This window comes from Myodes glareolus, chromosome 6, assembly GCF_982192425.1.
Source record: "Myodes glareolus chromosome 6, mMyoGla1.1, whole genome shotgun sequence".
Lineage (NCBI taxonomy): Eukaryota > Metazoa > Chordata > Mammalia > Rodentia > Cricetidae > Myodes > Myodes glareolus.
The window spans coordinates 9,133,303-9,150,317 of NC_142031.1; the positions used below are offsets into that span (position 1 = coordinate 9,133,303).

General features: G+C 50.3%; 1 protein-coding gene across 1 annotated transcript in view; it reads left to right on the forward strand.

Annotated features, from left to right (window-relative positions):
- The first annotated feature begins 8,254 nt into the window (after positions 1 to 8,254).
- Positions 8,255 to 17,015, forward strand: part of Tnfrsf1b (TNF receptor superfamily member 1B) — a 36,839-nt gene continuing 28,078 nt past the window's right edge. The window contains exon 1 of the mRNA XM_048461278.3: positions 8,255 to 8,414. Coding sequence (XP_048317235.3) covers positions 8,337 to 8,414 — 78 coding nt within the window. The 5' untranslated portion in view covers positions 8,255 to 8,336. The remainder of the gene's footprint in view (positions 8,415 to 17,015) is intronic.

Sequence of the window (17,015 nt, forward strand, 5' to 3'; positions counted from 1 at the left end):
CGATGAAGGGGTAATGGTACATATGCCCGTGGGTGCGTGTAGAGAGGACAGCTGAGGACAGGTGGTGCCTTGCATTATCCCTCCCTGCCTTCTTCCTTTGAGACAGGGTCTCTCTCTGAATCTGGAGCTAGGCTGGCAGCCAGCAAGACCCAGAAACCCTCTTGTCTCTACCCTCTTCAGCACCAGGGTTACAGGCATGCACAACCAAACCTTTTTTGTTTGTTTGTTTTTTTATTTTTATGTGGATGCTGGGGATTTGAACTCAGGTCCTCATGCTTGTGCAGCAAGCACTCCTACCCACTGAGCCCTCTCCTCAGCCCTTATTATTGTTGTTGTTGTGATGGCGGTGGTGGTGGTTTTGAGGAGCAGTCTTACCTTAAGCCAACTATGATAAAGAATATAGCAAACGAAGAGAATTCACCCTGTCTTCTAAACATTCTTCAAGTTCTACTAACAGCAATGTGGAACCTGTCCAGAAATAACAAGACTGAAAGAGGAGATGTGCTCTCTCAGCAACAGACTCACATATTTGTGATAAGTGGTGGAAGGAGGGAACGTTTGCCTGGTGGTGTAAGAAAGATAGGCTGACCGAAATAAAATTGGATCTTTAGACCTTGTGTACTTATATAGCTCAGATGTTTGACTGACCCAGTTGTGACAGTCAAGATTATAACAGTTAAGATTATAAAGCTAATGAAAGGAAAAGATGGAGAATAATATCTCCATCCCTTCCAAGTAAGGAAGGCCCTTTCAACCATGATCTAGTGGAGAATATTGATGGGTTTGTGTTACATTAAAATTAAAAGCCCAGGGGTGACGGCATACCCCTCTAATCCTAGCACTCAGGAGTCAGAGGTAGGAGAATCTCTGAGTTAGAGGCCAGCCTGGTCTACAGATCGAGTTCCAGAACAGTCAGGACACACACACACACACACACACTTTTTAAATGAACCTTAAAAATACTTTGGATTATCTTAGTTTCTTTTTAAAAATTACGTTTGTTTATGTTTATTGATATATGTGTGTGAGGCGGGGGAGGAATATGTACCTGAACATGAACAACTTTCAGGAGTTGGCTCTTTCCTTCCACCATGTGGTTCCTAGGGACCGAGCTGCGGCTGCCAGGCTTGGTGGGGCACACTCTCCACCTGCTGAGCCTTATTAGCCGTCCTCTTAAGGAATGTTTAAACAATAAGGGGAAAGCATGAATAAGGACAGCAAACACATACCAGAACAGAGGAAGTATTTCTGATATCTGAAACATGGGATTAATATCTAGAAGATACAAGGAACTGGAGCAGATCTACCAGAAGACAGGAAATAATAACGATCGGATGAAAGGATGTTGAAAAGCAGTTCACAGAAGGGGAAACCCGGATGACTCAGCAGCAGCGAAGAGGTGCTTAGATACAAAAACTTCACAGAAATGCAAATGAGATACCAGCGGGTTCCGCTTCACACCCACCACACTGGCCCTAGGAAGCAGCCCGCTAATGACAAGTTCAGGGGAAAACGTGCAGAAATAGGAACTCTCTGGTCCTGCTGGTGGGGTGTGACAGTGTGGGTGGCACGGAGGAATCGGGCAGTGTTAGGGAAATAGATACACATGTACCCGGTACCCTGTGGTCCCACAGCCCACTCCCGAGACACTCCAACACCCATGAGCCACACCAGATTGGTTTACAAGGATGGATGGATTGTGGCAGTAACGATGCTTTGCAAAAGGTTTTCAGTCAGGCTCAGGACACACACACACACACACACACACACACACACCATACACACACACCACAAGCCTAGTATGGCAGAATGTGAATAACATTTGCTCTACCCTCTAGATCCAAAATCCAATAAGCAAGTGATCAAGAGGAGTTACATTAAAAACAAATTATGCTCAGACCAATCACGAATTACGAAACACCTAGGAAATACAAGAAAATACAATAGAAGGCAGAGAGGCCATTTACAGAGGGAAGCAGGGAAACTGAGGCAAGGGCGAGGGCAGCCATTGCTTGTTCACAGATGGGACCAGCATCTCCCTCTGTCTCTAAGGGACATAGGGAGAGACAGTGAGATATGGAGGGGCAGCGGGAGTGGGTGGTTGGAGAGAAACAGAGAACATGGGGAAAAGGAGAAGAGGGTATGGAGTCAGAGGGGTGAGGGGTAGGTGGGACTGGCCCTGGGAAGGTGAGAGGGGTCAGGCCATGGTGGGGCTGAAGGGAGGCAGAATTAAAAACATCTTGAAGATAAAGGGGGGCAGGTCAGGAGATGTAACTCAGGTAGAGTCCCGTTCTAGAGTTTACAGAGCTCTGGGTTCTAGTCCAAGCACGAGAGAGAGAGAGAGAGAGAGAGAGACTGACTGCTGACTGGAGATAAAACTCAGGTGGCAGCATGCTCGCCAGTACTCATGAACCCTGGGTCCCATTCCTAGCATGACATGAATGGACTCCCTGGTGAACACCCTGATAATCCTAGCCCTAGGGAGGTGGAGGCAGGAGAATTGGGAGTTCAGGGTCATCCTTAGCTACACAGTAAGTTTGAGACCAGCCTGGGCTGTGTGAGACCCTGCCTCAAAAAGAAATCTTAAAAAAATTTGAAAGAGGACAAGAGGAGAAAAAGATAGGTGTGAAAGGGAACACTCATGGAGGTGAGATGACTGCAGACGTGGGTCCTGGGAGTCTGGAGATCACAGTGCAGGACCCAGTGAAAGTGAAAATGTGCGCCACCTCCTTCCAGAAGCCCTGCTTTCTAGGTTTACCACCTGGGACAATTCTCTCCTGGACCTCCAACAAGACTGTGTTTGGCAGTACACCAGACGGACCTCTGTTCATTCCCAAAGTCACAGCTGGACAGCAGTGAGACACGGGATGGATCTTGGGGACAAGTACACAGCTCAACTCCATACAGCGGGGGGGAGGGGGGGGAGAAGTAAGCCAGAACTGAACTCAGCAGCGTGGGGATGCTCTTATCTCAGAGACAGTGCTGTCTGCAGGCAGGACCACGCTCCCGCCGTTTGGGTTTGTACAGCTGAATATGCATGCATATGGAACACAGTTTACCCTTCAGCATCTCCTGGGATGACTTCCAGGAAACCCAAACCCATGGATGCTCACATTCAGGATCCCTGCTTTTCAGTATATCCATACCACACATGTAAAAGAGCATGGTGCTCACGGATAACACACACATTTTCCTATAGATTCCAAGTCATCTTTATACAGTACCTTTATAGCTTTATAAATTATCTTCCTATAGTACACCTATATGCGTTCAGCAAATAAGCAATAATGTCAAGGAAAAAGCTCTGTATGTGTTCAGTGTGCACACAGTGTTTTTGCTTGTTTGGTTTCTAGAACATGCCTGATCCCTGGCTGGGTAGCTCCCAGGATGTGGAGCCTACAGATCTGGCTGGAGTCCTTTGTGCTGTTTGTTTTCATAGAAAGCCCCAAAATAGACCAGAGAAACAGTGAACTCACCAAACTGTCCTCGGGAAGAGATTGCGGGAGTGAGAACAGGAGCTCGGAGTCAAAGACCGCTAGTTTAATGATCAAGTGAAAGGGTTTGAATCAAGGGGCTGGAGAGATGGCTCGGCAGTTAGGAGTGCTTGCGTTCTTTCAGTACCCAGCACCCGTGGCAGACTGCTCAGAACCACCTGTGACATCGGCTCTAAGGGATCTGATAGCCTCTTCCGGCCTCTGAAGGCACCCACAGACTCTTACACCCACTCGTACACATCAATAAAAATAAATCTTAAATTGGGTCCTCTGTGAGAGCAGTAAGCACTCTTGGCCTCTGAGCCATCTTTCCACCGCATCTATATATTTAATTCTTACGTATGCTTTTATGTCGTGTGTATCCGTGCACATGTGGACATTTGAAAATGTATGTGGGGTGTAGAGGCCTGAGGTGGATGTAGGGTGTCTTTCCCTCTGCCATTCTTTGCTAGATCTGGCTAGTCTGGCTAGCTAGCTCGCCCCAAGTGTCTGTGGTCTTCACTTCTCACATGCTGGGATTACAGATTGCCTACCACACCTACACAACATTTTGTGGGTGCTGAGGATCTGCACTCTAGTCTTCAGGCTTGTGTGATAAATGCTTTACCCGCTGAACCCTCTCTCCATCTCCTATTTATCTCTCCTTCAAATGTCATTTATTGATCATACATTAATAAGAAACACCCCTATATCACAACTATATACAATGTACACCTGTTTACAATGTATGCCTATATACAATGTAATTTGTTCTTTGGGAGCGGTCAGGTCCCACCTCTCTTAGGTAATAGTTTAGCAATAAATTCTGGCCAAGAATTTGGCAGCTGTTTTTAGAGAGCCTGGGATAAGAAAACTCAGAATGAGAGATTTTGCTTGCCTCTTAGCAATCTTCCCCAATTGCCTGGGCCCTCTTTGAGGCCTGGAGGTGGAAGATGTGTGTTCCCCAAGCCTTCCCTTGCCTCAGAGGGAGATGGGGACAGGAGACAGAATTTTGGGGTCAGTACCCCACTTCCCAGCATGAATGACTAGCTTAGCCCAAGATATGCAGTCGCAAGTGCAGGCTTGTGTGTTCGTGTGCACTCATGCGTGTGCATGTGTGTCTGGGGGTTACAGATGGGAAGACAGCTAGGGAGACAGTTGTGAGTCTGTGGCTAACACCAGGCTTCCTGTTCATGATTTTAGACTGTGACTCACCAAGGGTCTGGCCCACCACACTCAGGGGTTGGTGATAAGTACAGGCAAGAGTCAGGCAAAAAAGGTCCCGGCTGGGACCACTGAGCAGGAAGGACAAGGGCTCCCGTTGCCCTGAAGCATCCCTATATGACTGGAGTCCCTGGACCTCTAGAGGCCACCTTGGAAGGAACTTGCTTTGTGGCTGTTTCTAGGAGTTTACATTGACAAGAATACCAGAGATTCTCCCCCGTTGTGGGAGTTGCCTCTCCCAGCATACCTTGAGCCACAGTGTGCCGCACCTCAGCCTCTGATGGTTTCTCTCAGTCCCAGGTGTATGTGGGTGGGCTCATTAAAAAGAAGCAATCAGACCATCAAGGGCCTGAGGAGGTAGAGACATGATCGGAAGAGCAAGCTAACTAGACCAGTCAGGTGAGCGCTGGGCTCAAGTTAGAGCCCTACCTCTACATATAGGGAATTGAGGAAGGTGCTTGACAGTAATTTCTGGTTTTGATGCTCATGCACACATGTATGTGCCCTTGAGTGCATGCGCGTGCGTGTGCATGTGTGTGCACACGCACGCGCGCACACACACACACACACACACACCACCACCACCACTACCACCACACTTGCATGTTGCTGCAGAAAGCATTCTTTCTAGAAAACAGTGGAAATGCAAGAGTGTGCAGCTCTGTGGAAGTCATTATCCATGCTGGGTGAAGTCTTTCCGGTGTGGATGCACTGGGGTTACCCATGCTCTGTAAGGAAGTCCAATGAACTCATCGGTGCCCCGGGGTGAACCCGGGTAGAATCATACGAAGAGGGGGTAGGCCAACACAGGCACATCACACACACAAACAAACAAACAAAAAGGTCCTGGGATCCTGGCACTGGGGCCTTTAGGGCACAATTTCTGGCTCCATTTCTCTACACTGACTAGAACTGGAGTGCTTCCTCCCCAAGGCTTGCCAACCGGATACAGTAAGTGCTCAGTTAGCAGCCTGGGCAATCCTGCACCCCTTGCCTTTCAAAGGGGAGCCTTCTGTTGGCAGAAGCAGAGCTGCCGGCGTTTGGGGTATGGAATGGCAGGGGCTCTCTGAGGGTTGGGGCTGCCCTGGGAAGTGGGAAGAGGCTCAGGAACCCCATGGCCTGGTTCATATGTTATATCTGCAGGCCCTGAGCAGGCCACTGTCATGTCTCTGCTAATTCAATATAAGAACAATGGGACCTTTCTGTATTATAGGGTTTATGGCCTAAGAGATGCATGGTGGGGTGGCTAGAGCCAAGGACTGACTGGATTAGACTGGATTCCAACTCTGGTATATACTTGTTCCTCATGCCCCTCTCCACTTGGTGTTTTGCGACAGGGCTTCTCTGCGTAGCCCTGGCTGTCCTTTTCTTCACTGTATAGACCAGGCTGGCCTTGAACTCACCGCAATATACCTGCCTCTGCCTCCTTATTGCTGTCATGAAAGCCGTGCGCCACCATGCCTGGCTGGTTTTCATCTCTTTATCGCCTCCTGTGTATACTTAGAAGTTCTACCCATTTCCACTCTATCGAGCCCTACGATGTGTGTGTTTCCTGGGTACCAAGGGGATGGCCAGGACAGGCTGGTGTACCTGTGCTGCAGAGGACTGTACAACGCAGCAGTGTGAGCAGCCACTGTGCTGGGTAGGAGCTCCTTGGCTGCAAAGGCAACCGAACTGGGTTTGAACCTAAGGTACCCCCTCCTAGCTGTGTAAGGTCCCACGAAACTGCAGGAGTGTGTGTATCAGCAGCCGTAGGTTGGTGACCCAGAGTGGCCCTCCAGTAACTGCTAGTTTCACAATTACTAATCGTTATTAGTGCGAACCACGAGTGATCCCTGGTGAACACTTGCAAGGCATCTGCACAGGTGCCAGGCGAGCTGATAGGGCGGGTGGGGTGGGGTGTTTTCACAGAAGAACAGCTGATGCTAGAAATAGCCGTGACTAGCATTAAAGTCAGGGTGCAGCCCCCATAATTGGTATTGGCGGCTTTATGAGAAGAGAAGCACACACACACACACACAATTTATGCCTACCCCCTTGCCTCTTGCTTTGTGGATTTTGCCAGCAAGGCCATCATCATAGACTGTGACCCTTGATCTTGGACCATAACCATGAGCCCAAATCATCCCCTTCTCTCTGTAATGTACCCAGTGTGTGGTGCTGAGTTATTAGCCACAGAATACAGACTAAGATAGGAACTAGCCTGTGGCCTCCCCTGTGTGGCTCCTCATGGCATTGTTCCCTAATTGGAGAGGATGAATCAGTTGGACCCACCAGGCAGGGTCCAGGGCAGACCACTGACTCTTGCTCCTGACACCTATCCCTGACTTTCAGCTTTCTCAGATACACCAGAGTGCCCCTGAGATGTCTTCCGTAGGAGGCTTAGGCACTAAGCCCTGCCTGCTTAGTGGCTGCCCCTCTTCAGGGTTAAGGCTGTGAACTGTGTCCTATGTCTCAGAAACATGTGGTCACCAGGTGATTTCCCAGGCTCCTGACCATCAGGTGGGATTTTCCATCCCGAGAAGGTCACTTCCCAGTTTCTTCCCCAGCACCTAGAAGTACGTCCTTTGGGTTGCTCTCCCAAGGGCCGGTGGCTGCAGGGCTTGCTCCTGTCAGCCTAAAGTGAGGGTGTGTGTATAAGGAGGGGGTCAGAGTAGTTACCTGTCTTGCTGCCCATTCCCCCTCACCTTGTGTGGGGCTGGAGGAACACATGCTGACTTTGGGGCTGGTACTCAGGTGGTAGCTAGCGTGAGCGCTCTGATGGGGGTCTGTTCTCGCCGAAGGCTCCAAGCATGTTCAAGAGAACTTGAACAAATGAAACGTTTTAAAAAGAGCTATACCTATACAATGCTGTACATTGTGACGGCCCACTCTGAGGAAGCAGACATATGCCATATGTTACGGGGCCATAACATATAGCTTATATTAATAAGCCCTGAAAAGATGCAAATAGTCACATAGTCTGGCTCTGGAGCAGTGGTTCTCAACCTGTGGTTCGCATATCAGACATCCTGCCTGTCAGATATTTACATCATGATTCATAACACTAGTAAAATTACAGTTACGAAGTAGCAACGAAAATCATTTTATGGTGGGGGGAAAATCATTTTCCACGACATGAATGTGAATGAATGACCTAAGATCCTTTGGTTCCCCAGAGCGGGTGTCAGCTTTGGGACTGTTTTCCCCAGGGTCCTACAGCTGAGAGTGGGGAGTCGATGAGATTTGAACAGAGTAACCGGAGGCAGATCAGCTGAGGGAAGGCCCAACCTTAACAGCCAGTGGCAAAGCCAATGGGCATCTATCTCCAGTGTCAGTCTTGCCCTTCACTGGAAAGGTGACTGAAAGAGGAAGGGTCGATGGAGAGAGACTGAGTCACTCGGGGGCCTGAAGAGATGCTGGAAGGAAAAGAGCCCCTGAGCTGCTAGGGGAGTCCAGGTGGAGGTACCCAGGGCCAGCAGAGGACTCTGCGAGGGGGCGTGTCTTCAGACTCGTGGCCCCGCCCCTTCCCGCCTCCACTCCCCCACCCCCATGGTCTGCCCTAGCTCCCGGCCTGGGGCTTTCGCTTTCAGTCACCAGCTAGAGCGCAGGGGAGCCACTAGAGCTCCAGCCTCAAGGGCGGGATCCACTGCCGCCCCTATGGCGCCCTCCACCCTCTGGGTCGCTCTGGTCATCGAACTGCAGCTGTGGGCCATCGGGCACACCGTGCCCGCCCAGGTGGGTGACTCTCAGGGTCACGGGGGAAAGGCAGCGCGTAACGCAGTGTCCATCGTGGCAACACCACAATTCCGGGACAGCTCGTGCTGTCCCATCCCCAGCCAACACGCGCGCCACGCGCCCCTGGGGAGCAACCGCGAACCCGAAGCCTGGCACATTGGAGCCTGGGGTGGAGTTCGGGGTCCCGGCAGCCTTAGGTTCCAGAAATGCACTGTGCTTCTCTCCACGAGCGCGGCCAGGGGTTGGGTAACACTCAGCTAGGCTCGGGAGTACCTTTCATTTCTGTGACGCTGCGAAGTCCCTTCTGTCCTGCACGCTTGAGGCGGGAAGGACTCTACCGGGGTCACTGCCCCATTGCCGGAGCGTGTTGCCTTTTCTGAAGACTTCCTTCTCTGCGCCATGGTTTATCTTTCTTAGAATTACTGGGGCTGCTAGTTGTCGTCCGGGCCAGGAGTCTAAGTAGACGCCTAATATAATAGACAGTTGGGCAGTGAGTCACTTCTCTGCCACTTAAGAGAACCCTTCCAAGGATCCGCCTGTTTGTTCAGGGGCCATTTCAGAATGTTCTGTGTGCTGGGGACAGTGGAGGCGAGGGCAGCTACCCAAGGAGCCCCAGGAAAATGGAGAGAGGAAAGACCCTAGTATCAGTATTCTCATTACTTACACAAGAACGAGGTCAAGTCTACAGAGTGGTCTCTTAATTTTTTTACCCCTTCCTGTCTCCTGGTGGGTAAGACAGGGTAAAGGAAACACAGATTTTGGGTACGGAAAGATCCGGAGACCCGAAGAAATCGCCTTTTCTGAAGGGCATGGAGGAAGCTCACAGCACAGGCTATGTCTTTGCTTCGCTCCACAGCTGGGCTGTTGGGCAAGCTTTCTGCCTAGGGAGCCCACCCTGATGAATAGAGCGTATTTATTTACCTGCAGGAGAGGAAAGTGGGAGGTGGCTTCTGTGGTATCATGAAGTGATTCAATGGTTCAAGACCGTTGGCTGTTCTCAGGGCGGAAAGGAATGGACCCATGCACAGTGGATGCTGGTCCTCAGGGAGGTATCAGGGATGGACTTCGGATCAGGATGGTCCCAGCTCGGAGAGCTGGGTTTGAATGTACATGGCTGTGGTCACCAGCCTGACTGGAGATTGTGCTCTGAACTCCAAGGAAGAATAGATCTTTGGGTACTGAGCTTGGGCCTGTGCCTGGGACCAGAGCAAATGGACTTCCATACAGCAGGGGCGGCGCAAGGCCCTGTGGGACGCAGGTGGAGTGCTGGCGTGACTGGAGGGACTTCCCTCATACTCTGCTACCTGACCAGTCCCCAGGTCAACTTAGATTCCTACCTTCTGCGACTATTGCCATGGGCTCTTAGCTGGTTTGCCTGTTCCCACTCCCACAAATCCTTCTTTGACAGAGAGACCTTGCTCAAGCCCAGATGTTTCTCTCTGCCTGTCCAGTAAGTCTCTTTGGCTCCCAGTAGTGGAGGCTGGACCTTACCTTCCAGGTCTCACAGGCCAGAGGGAGGTTTCTGTGCTGGCTGCTCACATGCTCTGTATGTATGTATGTATGTATGTATACATCTGTATGTATGTATACATGCTATGTATGTATTCTGTGTATGCCCTGTGAAGCTGATGGCTAGGTGACTGTCATCATGCATGTATGTGCCCTGTACACACGTTTTGTCCGCTCTACAGCCTTGCCTCTTTCAAACCTTTTGTAAATACCAATTCTCCAGAAAGGCCTGTCCGCGTTCCCCCACTTAGACCTGCTCTTTGGAACACGGCATTCCATGCTACCCTTTCTCTGTATGTCTTACCTGCCTTAAAGATGGGAGGGACCTGGCGCTGAGAACCTTGTACTTCTCCTTCTCATGATTAATTCCACGGTAGCTCTTGGTTTGGGACACTCAAGAGTCAGACACTGTTGGGTGCTTTGTCAGAGATTGGCACTGAAACTTCCCTTCGAGCTGCTTCTACAAGGTGGGTTCCACCGTTCCACTGAAAGGTGTGACAAGCTGTGGCATTTCCCAGGACTGCAGAACGGGGAGGTGATGAGGTGGGATTTGAAGGCAAGTTGGCCTCACTCCCAGTGTTATTGCCCCATACTTCCCACTCCTAACCCTGTTATGGGACTCAGAGACGTTATGTGTAGCTTGACTGTAGTCCTGAGTACATTGGAGCAGGTCCTAGGGCCAGCAGATTCACTTTATCCTTGGGGCTCTTGTCCTCTTTGATGGGGACCCCACCCCACTCACCTATTCATTTAGTTGGCAAATAAATGCATGTGAAGGCAGGATAGGTGGGCACTTATTCTGAGCAGGGATAAGGCATCCCTACCCCTGGGAGTCTTGGGGCTGGGGGCCACTGTTTGCTGGTCTGCAGCATCTCAGGCTGGCACTGGAGTGGAGTTTGGTACCCACAGTACTGCTGAGCCTGAGGGCTCTTTCCTCCCTTTTTCATGCCGTTGTCTTTTGTTCACTGACTGACATCCTTCTGGGGCATCTGTACTGTGACTGAGGATATAGCCTGGTGATTGGAACCTTCAGAAGGCACTGGGCTGGTGGCCAGGCCCCCTGATAGAGTGCCATCCACCCATCAGCTCTCCCAATGTTCACGGATACCTGCTTAACACACTACCGACTGCCTAGCTCTGGGAAGCCACCTCCAGAACCCTAAGAGCCACACTACCAGAAGGTTCCATACCTTAGAGATGCAGGTTTTGCTCAGAACTGCCCTTGTGACCTGGGTCAAGTCTTTTGTTTTCCTCCCTGTTCATGGAGAGAGAATTTGCTTGGCCTTTCTTCTTTCTTCCTTCTTTCCTTCTGTTGAATTATCTCAGGTCGAGAAATAACCAGGCTAGTTAAAAGATAGAGCAATTATATTTTTCTTTAGTATAAGGGGCAAACTCATGAAAACAGGAATGAGAAGTCCAAGCTCAGCTGTGTAGAGCGGGAACCACAGAGAGAGACCGCACCTGGGTACCCAGAAAGCCATGCCCTAACTTGGTCCCACCTCTTAAAGATAATTGGCTGACAAAGATTTCCCCATCTTCCATCCTTCCTTCCTTTCTTCCTTCCTTGACAGTGACTCACATAGCTCAGGCTGGCCTTCAGTTCCTTACATTGGTTAGGATGATCTTGAACTCCTGACCCTTCTTTCCACAGCTCCAGTGCTGGGATTGCAGCTGTGTTCCATAGGTGTGTGCCAGGCAGGTACTCTACCAGCTGAGCTATATGCCAGGTATTTGCCTGGCATTCTTGAGTTGAAGAATGGCCTGGACTATTGTCCTGGTGCCTGGCCCAGTGGCTCCCTGAAGCATTTTTCCATCCCCAGGGCTGGGTGACACTTTGACACTTTATGGTCCTTGCTACCCAATACTAGAGGAGTAGCCAGGGTGGCTTTATCAGGGAGGGAAGGGGAGGTTTGTCACCAGGTCTGGTTTATGTGTTACATGCTCTTGCTGGCAACTTAATCCCAGCACTCAAGGCAGAATCATCAGTTCAAGGCCATCCTTGGGTGCATATGGAGTCTGAGACAACCCTGAACTTCATGAAACTGTCAAAACAGAAAAAAAAAGAAAGAAAAAAAATGAAAAACAACCAAAACATTAGGCTAAATGTCAAAGATATTTGTCTGACCTTTGTAGTGACTCGTGACCCCATTTTACAGCTAAATGTGACAGGTTGGTGGGTAGATTCAGGTTCTGGCAATCTTCCTCTTTCAAAGTGTCTCAGAGCTCACAGCCTTACTCTCTGTCCAGTGGGTGTGGCCTGAGCCCCTGCCCCCCAGTACAGTGGAAACACTCCCTTGCTGGTGGCCTGGACTAAGGTGTTTCACAGGCTTTAAAGCCACTGTGGTGGCTGTTTGAACCACAGGTAGCCTGTCCTGACTTGTTTATAGGCAGTGCTCATAGCTAGGCGGGGGGTCACAGAGTGCTTAGACTCCCATCTCTGGGAGCCATAGGACCCCAAAACTTAGGTGTCAGATATTCAGTTGCCCCAAGTTCCTGCCTCAGTGACTTTGCTACCTAGCACTCCAAGACCAACTTCCTTCCTGTCACCTTTTCCTGCTCTACTTCCTGCCCCATGTCCCCTAGATGGGCCCCTCAGATCACTTGCCTGCCAGCCCGGGGTCTAGGACCCCATGCAGTAGCTATGTGGTCAGGAAGTCACCGCCCCACCCCTTCAGCGGCAGGTGTTAAATGTCATTTGTGGGTGATGAGAAGTATGTTTGATGGAGGAGTACAGAAGACCCTGAAGACCCTAGTGCAGTGGTTCTGAACCTGTGGGTCGTGATCCCTTTGTGGGAGTTGCCTGAGACCGTCCTGCATATCGAATATTTACATTATGATTCATAGCAGGAGGAAAATCACGGTTATGAAGTAGCAATGAAATAGTTTATGGTTGGGGGTCACCACAACACTAGGAACTGTATTAAAGGGTCGTAGCATGAGGAAGGTTGAGAATCACTGCATATAATACATGTCAGTAGATCCCAGGCTTTCTCTAAACTCTCTTCCCTCTGCATATGTGCGTGCATGCATGCTTGCATTTGTGTGTGTGTGTGTGTGTGTGTGTGTGTGTGTGTGTGTGTGTGCGTGCACATGCATGAGATTCTGTTTACTTATGACCCAAGATGGGGAAGCCCTCTTCTGAACGGATGCTGCCCAGTCCCCTGTGCCCAAGTGACTTCTAAGACAGAACAGCCTTGAAGAAGAAGCATGACCTGGGTCTTAGCAGAGCCATCTACTGGCTTGCTGTGTGTCCTTGTGCAGGATATTTAACCTCTCTGAGCCTAGACCTTCCAGCAGCACCAGTCTCAATGTCTCCTAAGACTGGAGTGGGGAATGGTAGCTACATAACTCAGCAGGGAAAAGGGATGATATCTGTTTCTCTCGTTTTTTTCCCCCTCATTTTATATATATGTAGATTGAATAGTGTGTCTGCACATGTGTTTGCGTGTGCGAAGGTGCATGTCTGTGTGTATGGATGCCCAAATTGTCTTTCTCAATCCATCTCGACTTATTTGAGATGGGGTCTTTTTCTGAACCTGGAGCTCATTGATGGAGTTATTCTAACTCTCCGATTTGTTCTGGGGTCTCTGTTGCTACTTCCCTTGTGCTGGGTTTATAGTTAGCTGCCACATTAATGTGGGCCCTGAGAAGCCTAACTCTGGTCTTTAGCCTTATATGTAGGCAAGTGTTTATCTGTTGAGCCATCTCTCCAGCCCTTCTTGCTCACTTTAGTCTCTTTTCTTTGGGCTGGAATTATTTCCTTGTCTTAGGCCCCACTGACATCAATACCTCATGACTGCCGTCAGTCAGCTTACTGAAGGCTGGGATGCAGATGTCCGACACAGACCTGGAAGTTGTGATCTTAACACCTTTCGTGCGTCAGCGGGAAGGCATGTCACCAGGCACTGAGGAAGTCAGAGTTTCCTAACAGTGAGCAGCATGACTGCCTGGGAGCCTGCAGGTTCAAGGAAGCCCTAGTGAGGAGGATGTTTCCTCGAAGAAGCTCTTCCTCACCCGTGAAGGGCACACTTTGATGCCGATTCTGGCCTGACAGTTTGTCTCCTTGTCCAGGAACGCAGGGTAGAGGCTTTAGGGCTTGGGGCCCACCTGGGACCCTCCCCTCAGGGGCCCACATCTTTTTTCTACCTGGATACCTTGTGATGTCTTAACTGGCAGTGACACCATTGTGGTTTGGGCTGCTTGGCTGTGAGCCAGGGAAGAGGAAGTCTTCTGAGGTCACCAGCGGGAGCTTGGGGGGAGAGAGATCCTTGTACCCCGAGTGTGAGCCATGCTAGGGCTCTGGTGAGAAAGTGACCAGCGTGCTCCCACCTGTGCTCCCACCTGTAGCTGTCTGACTCTCGCCAGCTCGAGCAGGATGAGGCAGACCGCCTGACCTCTCTAAGGTCTTCCCCGCACACCCTGTTTTCTTCTTGCTTTTTGAAACAGAATCTCACTTTGTAGCTTCGGCTGGCCTGAAACTTGTTTTGAAGACCAACCAGGCTGGCCTCAAACTCATAGAGAGCTACAGGTCTCTGCTTTCCAAGTGCAGGAATTAAAGGTTAGCGCTCCCATACCAGGTTTCGTTTCTTCTTTGTAGGGGTTAGGTCTGTGGATGCTACACTGTTCCTCATTTAAGAAGGCCTCCTCCCAGCCCGCACGTTCAGTGTGGGAGGCTGCAAGAGGGCATGCAGCCCGAGTGTGTGCGCTCTACTGTTGAAACTGAGCATCCAATGGCCTGCTCACGGGTGCTGAGTCCTTGAGAGGCCGAGGGAACCAATGCTGTGTTCTCTTTGGTACCCGTGGCCCTGGGTTAACCCAGCCCCTCTGTGAAGACATGGGGAGATCCCCCACTACTGGGTGTGCTGTTTGTCAGGGTAGTCAGTGTGGGTTTCATCTGACCTTAGCCTTAGGGCCATAGTGACCTGCTGGGGTTCAGGGAACTGAGTTGGTGAGGTTGAGAGCTGAGTGGGAAGGGACACGGAGGCAGGTTTATAGGCCATCCACAAAGACCTTTTCTGTCCTCTCAGGACAGGGCAGAGTTGTGAATCCTGAGTTTGGAGTCTGGGGCCCAGGCCTGGTGTGGCTTCTACTGTGGGCAGGAGTTGGGTCTCTAGTTCTCTTCTCTGTTCAGAATCTTCATTGCCCCAGTCCTGACTAGGTCAGCAAGGACCTCTCAAATCCAGCATTGGAATCCAGGCCCACAGCTGTTAGGAGGGGGCAGGGAGGGTGGGGCTCAGTAGCTTAAGCAGAGGGTGGAGTGGAGCTGTGGACTGGACAATAAATTAACGGGGAAGGGCTCTGACATGTAGGCCTAGTTAGCAGAACCCCTGCCAGTGCCCTAGCTAGCCCCAGATCATGGCCTCCCCAGCTGACCTATAGCCCTGGCTTCTGTCTACAACTCACAGAGCCAAGGTTCCTAATGAGGCTGTCACCAGCTGGTCCCTCTCAGACTCCCTGTGCCTCTGGCCATGAGCCTGGGTCCTGCTCCTTCCTGGTCTCTCTGGCAGGAGTCCAGCCATCCCCACTCTTTACCCATCAGGCCTCTGTGTGCTTGCCTCCCCATGGCTTGGTCATGTGGTCACACTCCCACCTTCTCTTGTTACCCCTTTGAGTCTCCCCACATTCTGTCCTTGTGCAAGGACTATGGGAGAACTTTCCCAGCCTTGAGTCCCAGAATGTAGCAGATTGGGCATGAGTGGGATACCAGGTGGAGGCTGGAGCGACTGGGGACGTGTGGGGCAGGAGGTTGAGGCTGTGCGTCTGTGGGCAGTTTGTGAAAGAATGCCAGTTACATTGAACAGTTGTTGGGCCGGGTGTGGTGGATTGCATATTACACCTTACCCTTGGGAGGTGTAAGCAGGAAGATGGAGAGTTCCAGCCTACTATTGTTTTAAGGGGAAAAAAAAAGAAGCCAGGCAGTGGTGGCACACGCCTTTAATCCCAGCACCACGCAGGAGGCAGAGGCAGGCGGACCTCTGTGAGTTTGAGGCTAGTATGGTCTACAGAGCGAGTTCCAAGACAGGCACCAAAGCTACAGAGAAATCCTGTCTCGAAAACCCAACCCCCCACCCCAAAAAAGAACTATAATTTTGCAAAACACCTTATCGTATATTATTTAATGTTTTTATATCAGACCCAGGAAATATGTTGTCAGGTTCTTTCTACAGAGGGAAAGACCTTTATTTATTTGAAAATACAGTCAACAGTCTGGGGCTGGGGAGATGGCTTAGCAGTTGAGGGCACTGGCTGCTTTTCCAAGGACCAAGGTTTGATTCCCTGCAACCACATAGTGGCTCACAACCATCCATAACTCTAGCTGCAGGAGAACTGATTTCCTGGGGCATCAGGCACACGCATACATTCAGGAAAAGCTCTCATTCACATAAAATTAAAGACAATATGTGGGATGTTGGTGGCGCACGCCTTTGATCCCAGCACTGGAGAGGCAGAGGCAGGAGAATCTCTGTGAGCTTGAGGCCAGCCTGGTCTACAGAGCAAGTTCCAGTTCAGCTAAGGCTGTTACACAATGCAGAGTAACCCTGTCTTGAAAAACCAAAACCAAAAAAACCTAAAAAACGGGCTGGGGAGGTGATTCGGTGTTCCTCTACTTGATGCTCTTGTAGCGGACATGGGTTCTACTTCCAGCACTCACATGGCGGTCAGCTGTCTCTAACCCCAGTTCCAGGGCATCCGAGGCTCATTTTGACCTCTGCAGGCACGTGGTACATAGACAAGCTTGTACACCAGGTGCACACATGGTACATAGACAAGCATGTAGGCAAAGCATTCATTCACACAAAATAAAACTAAACTCATCCTTTAAAGATGTAACAAATATACAAACAAAAATACAAACAACTGTGCAAGAAAGAAGTCATGCTTAATGTGTACAATAAATTAATAATTAAAAATTCAAAAGTAAACCCCACAGAAAAATAATTCCTGCAAGACGCCTGCTAATTAGGGATGCAGCCTGAGCTCAAAGCCAAGCTTCCTTACACCAGCGCCTGCTGCCAACTACCACACTCTTCCCGCATCAGGAGACGAGACAGTGGGAGCCACCGATAGTTTGGAGGGAAGGGGTGGCCTGGG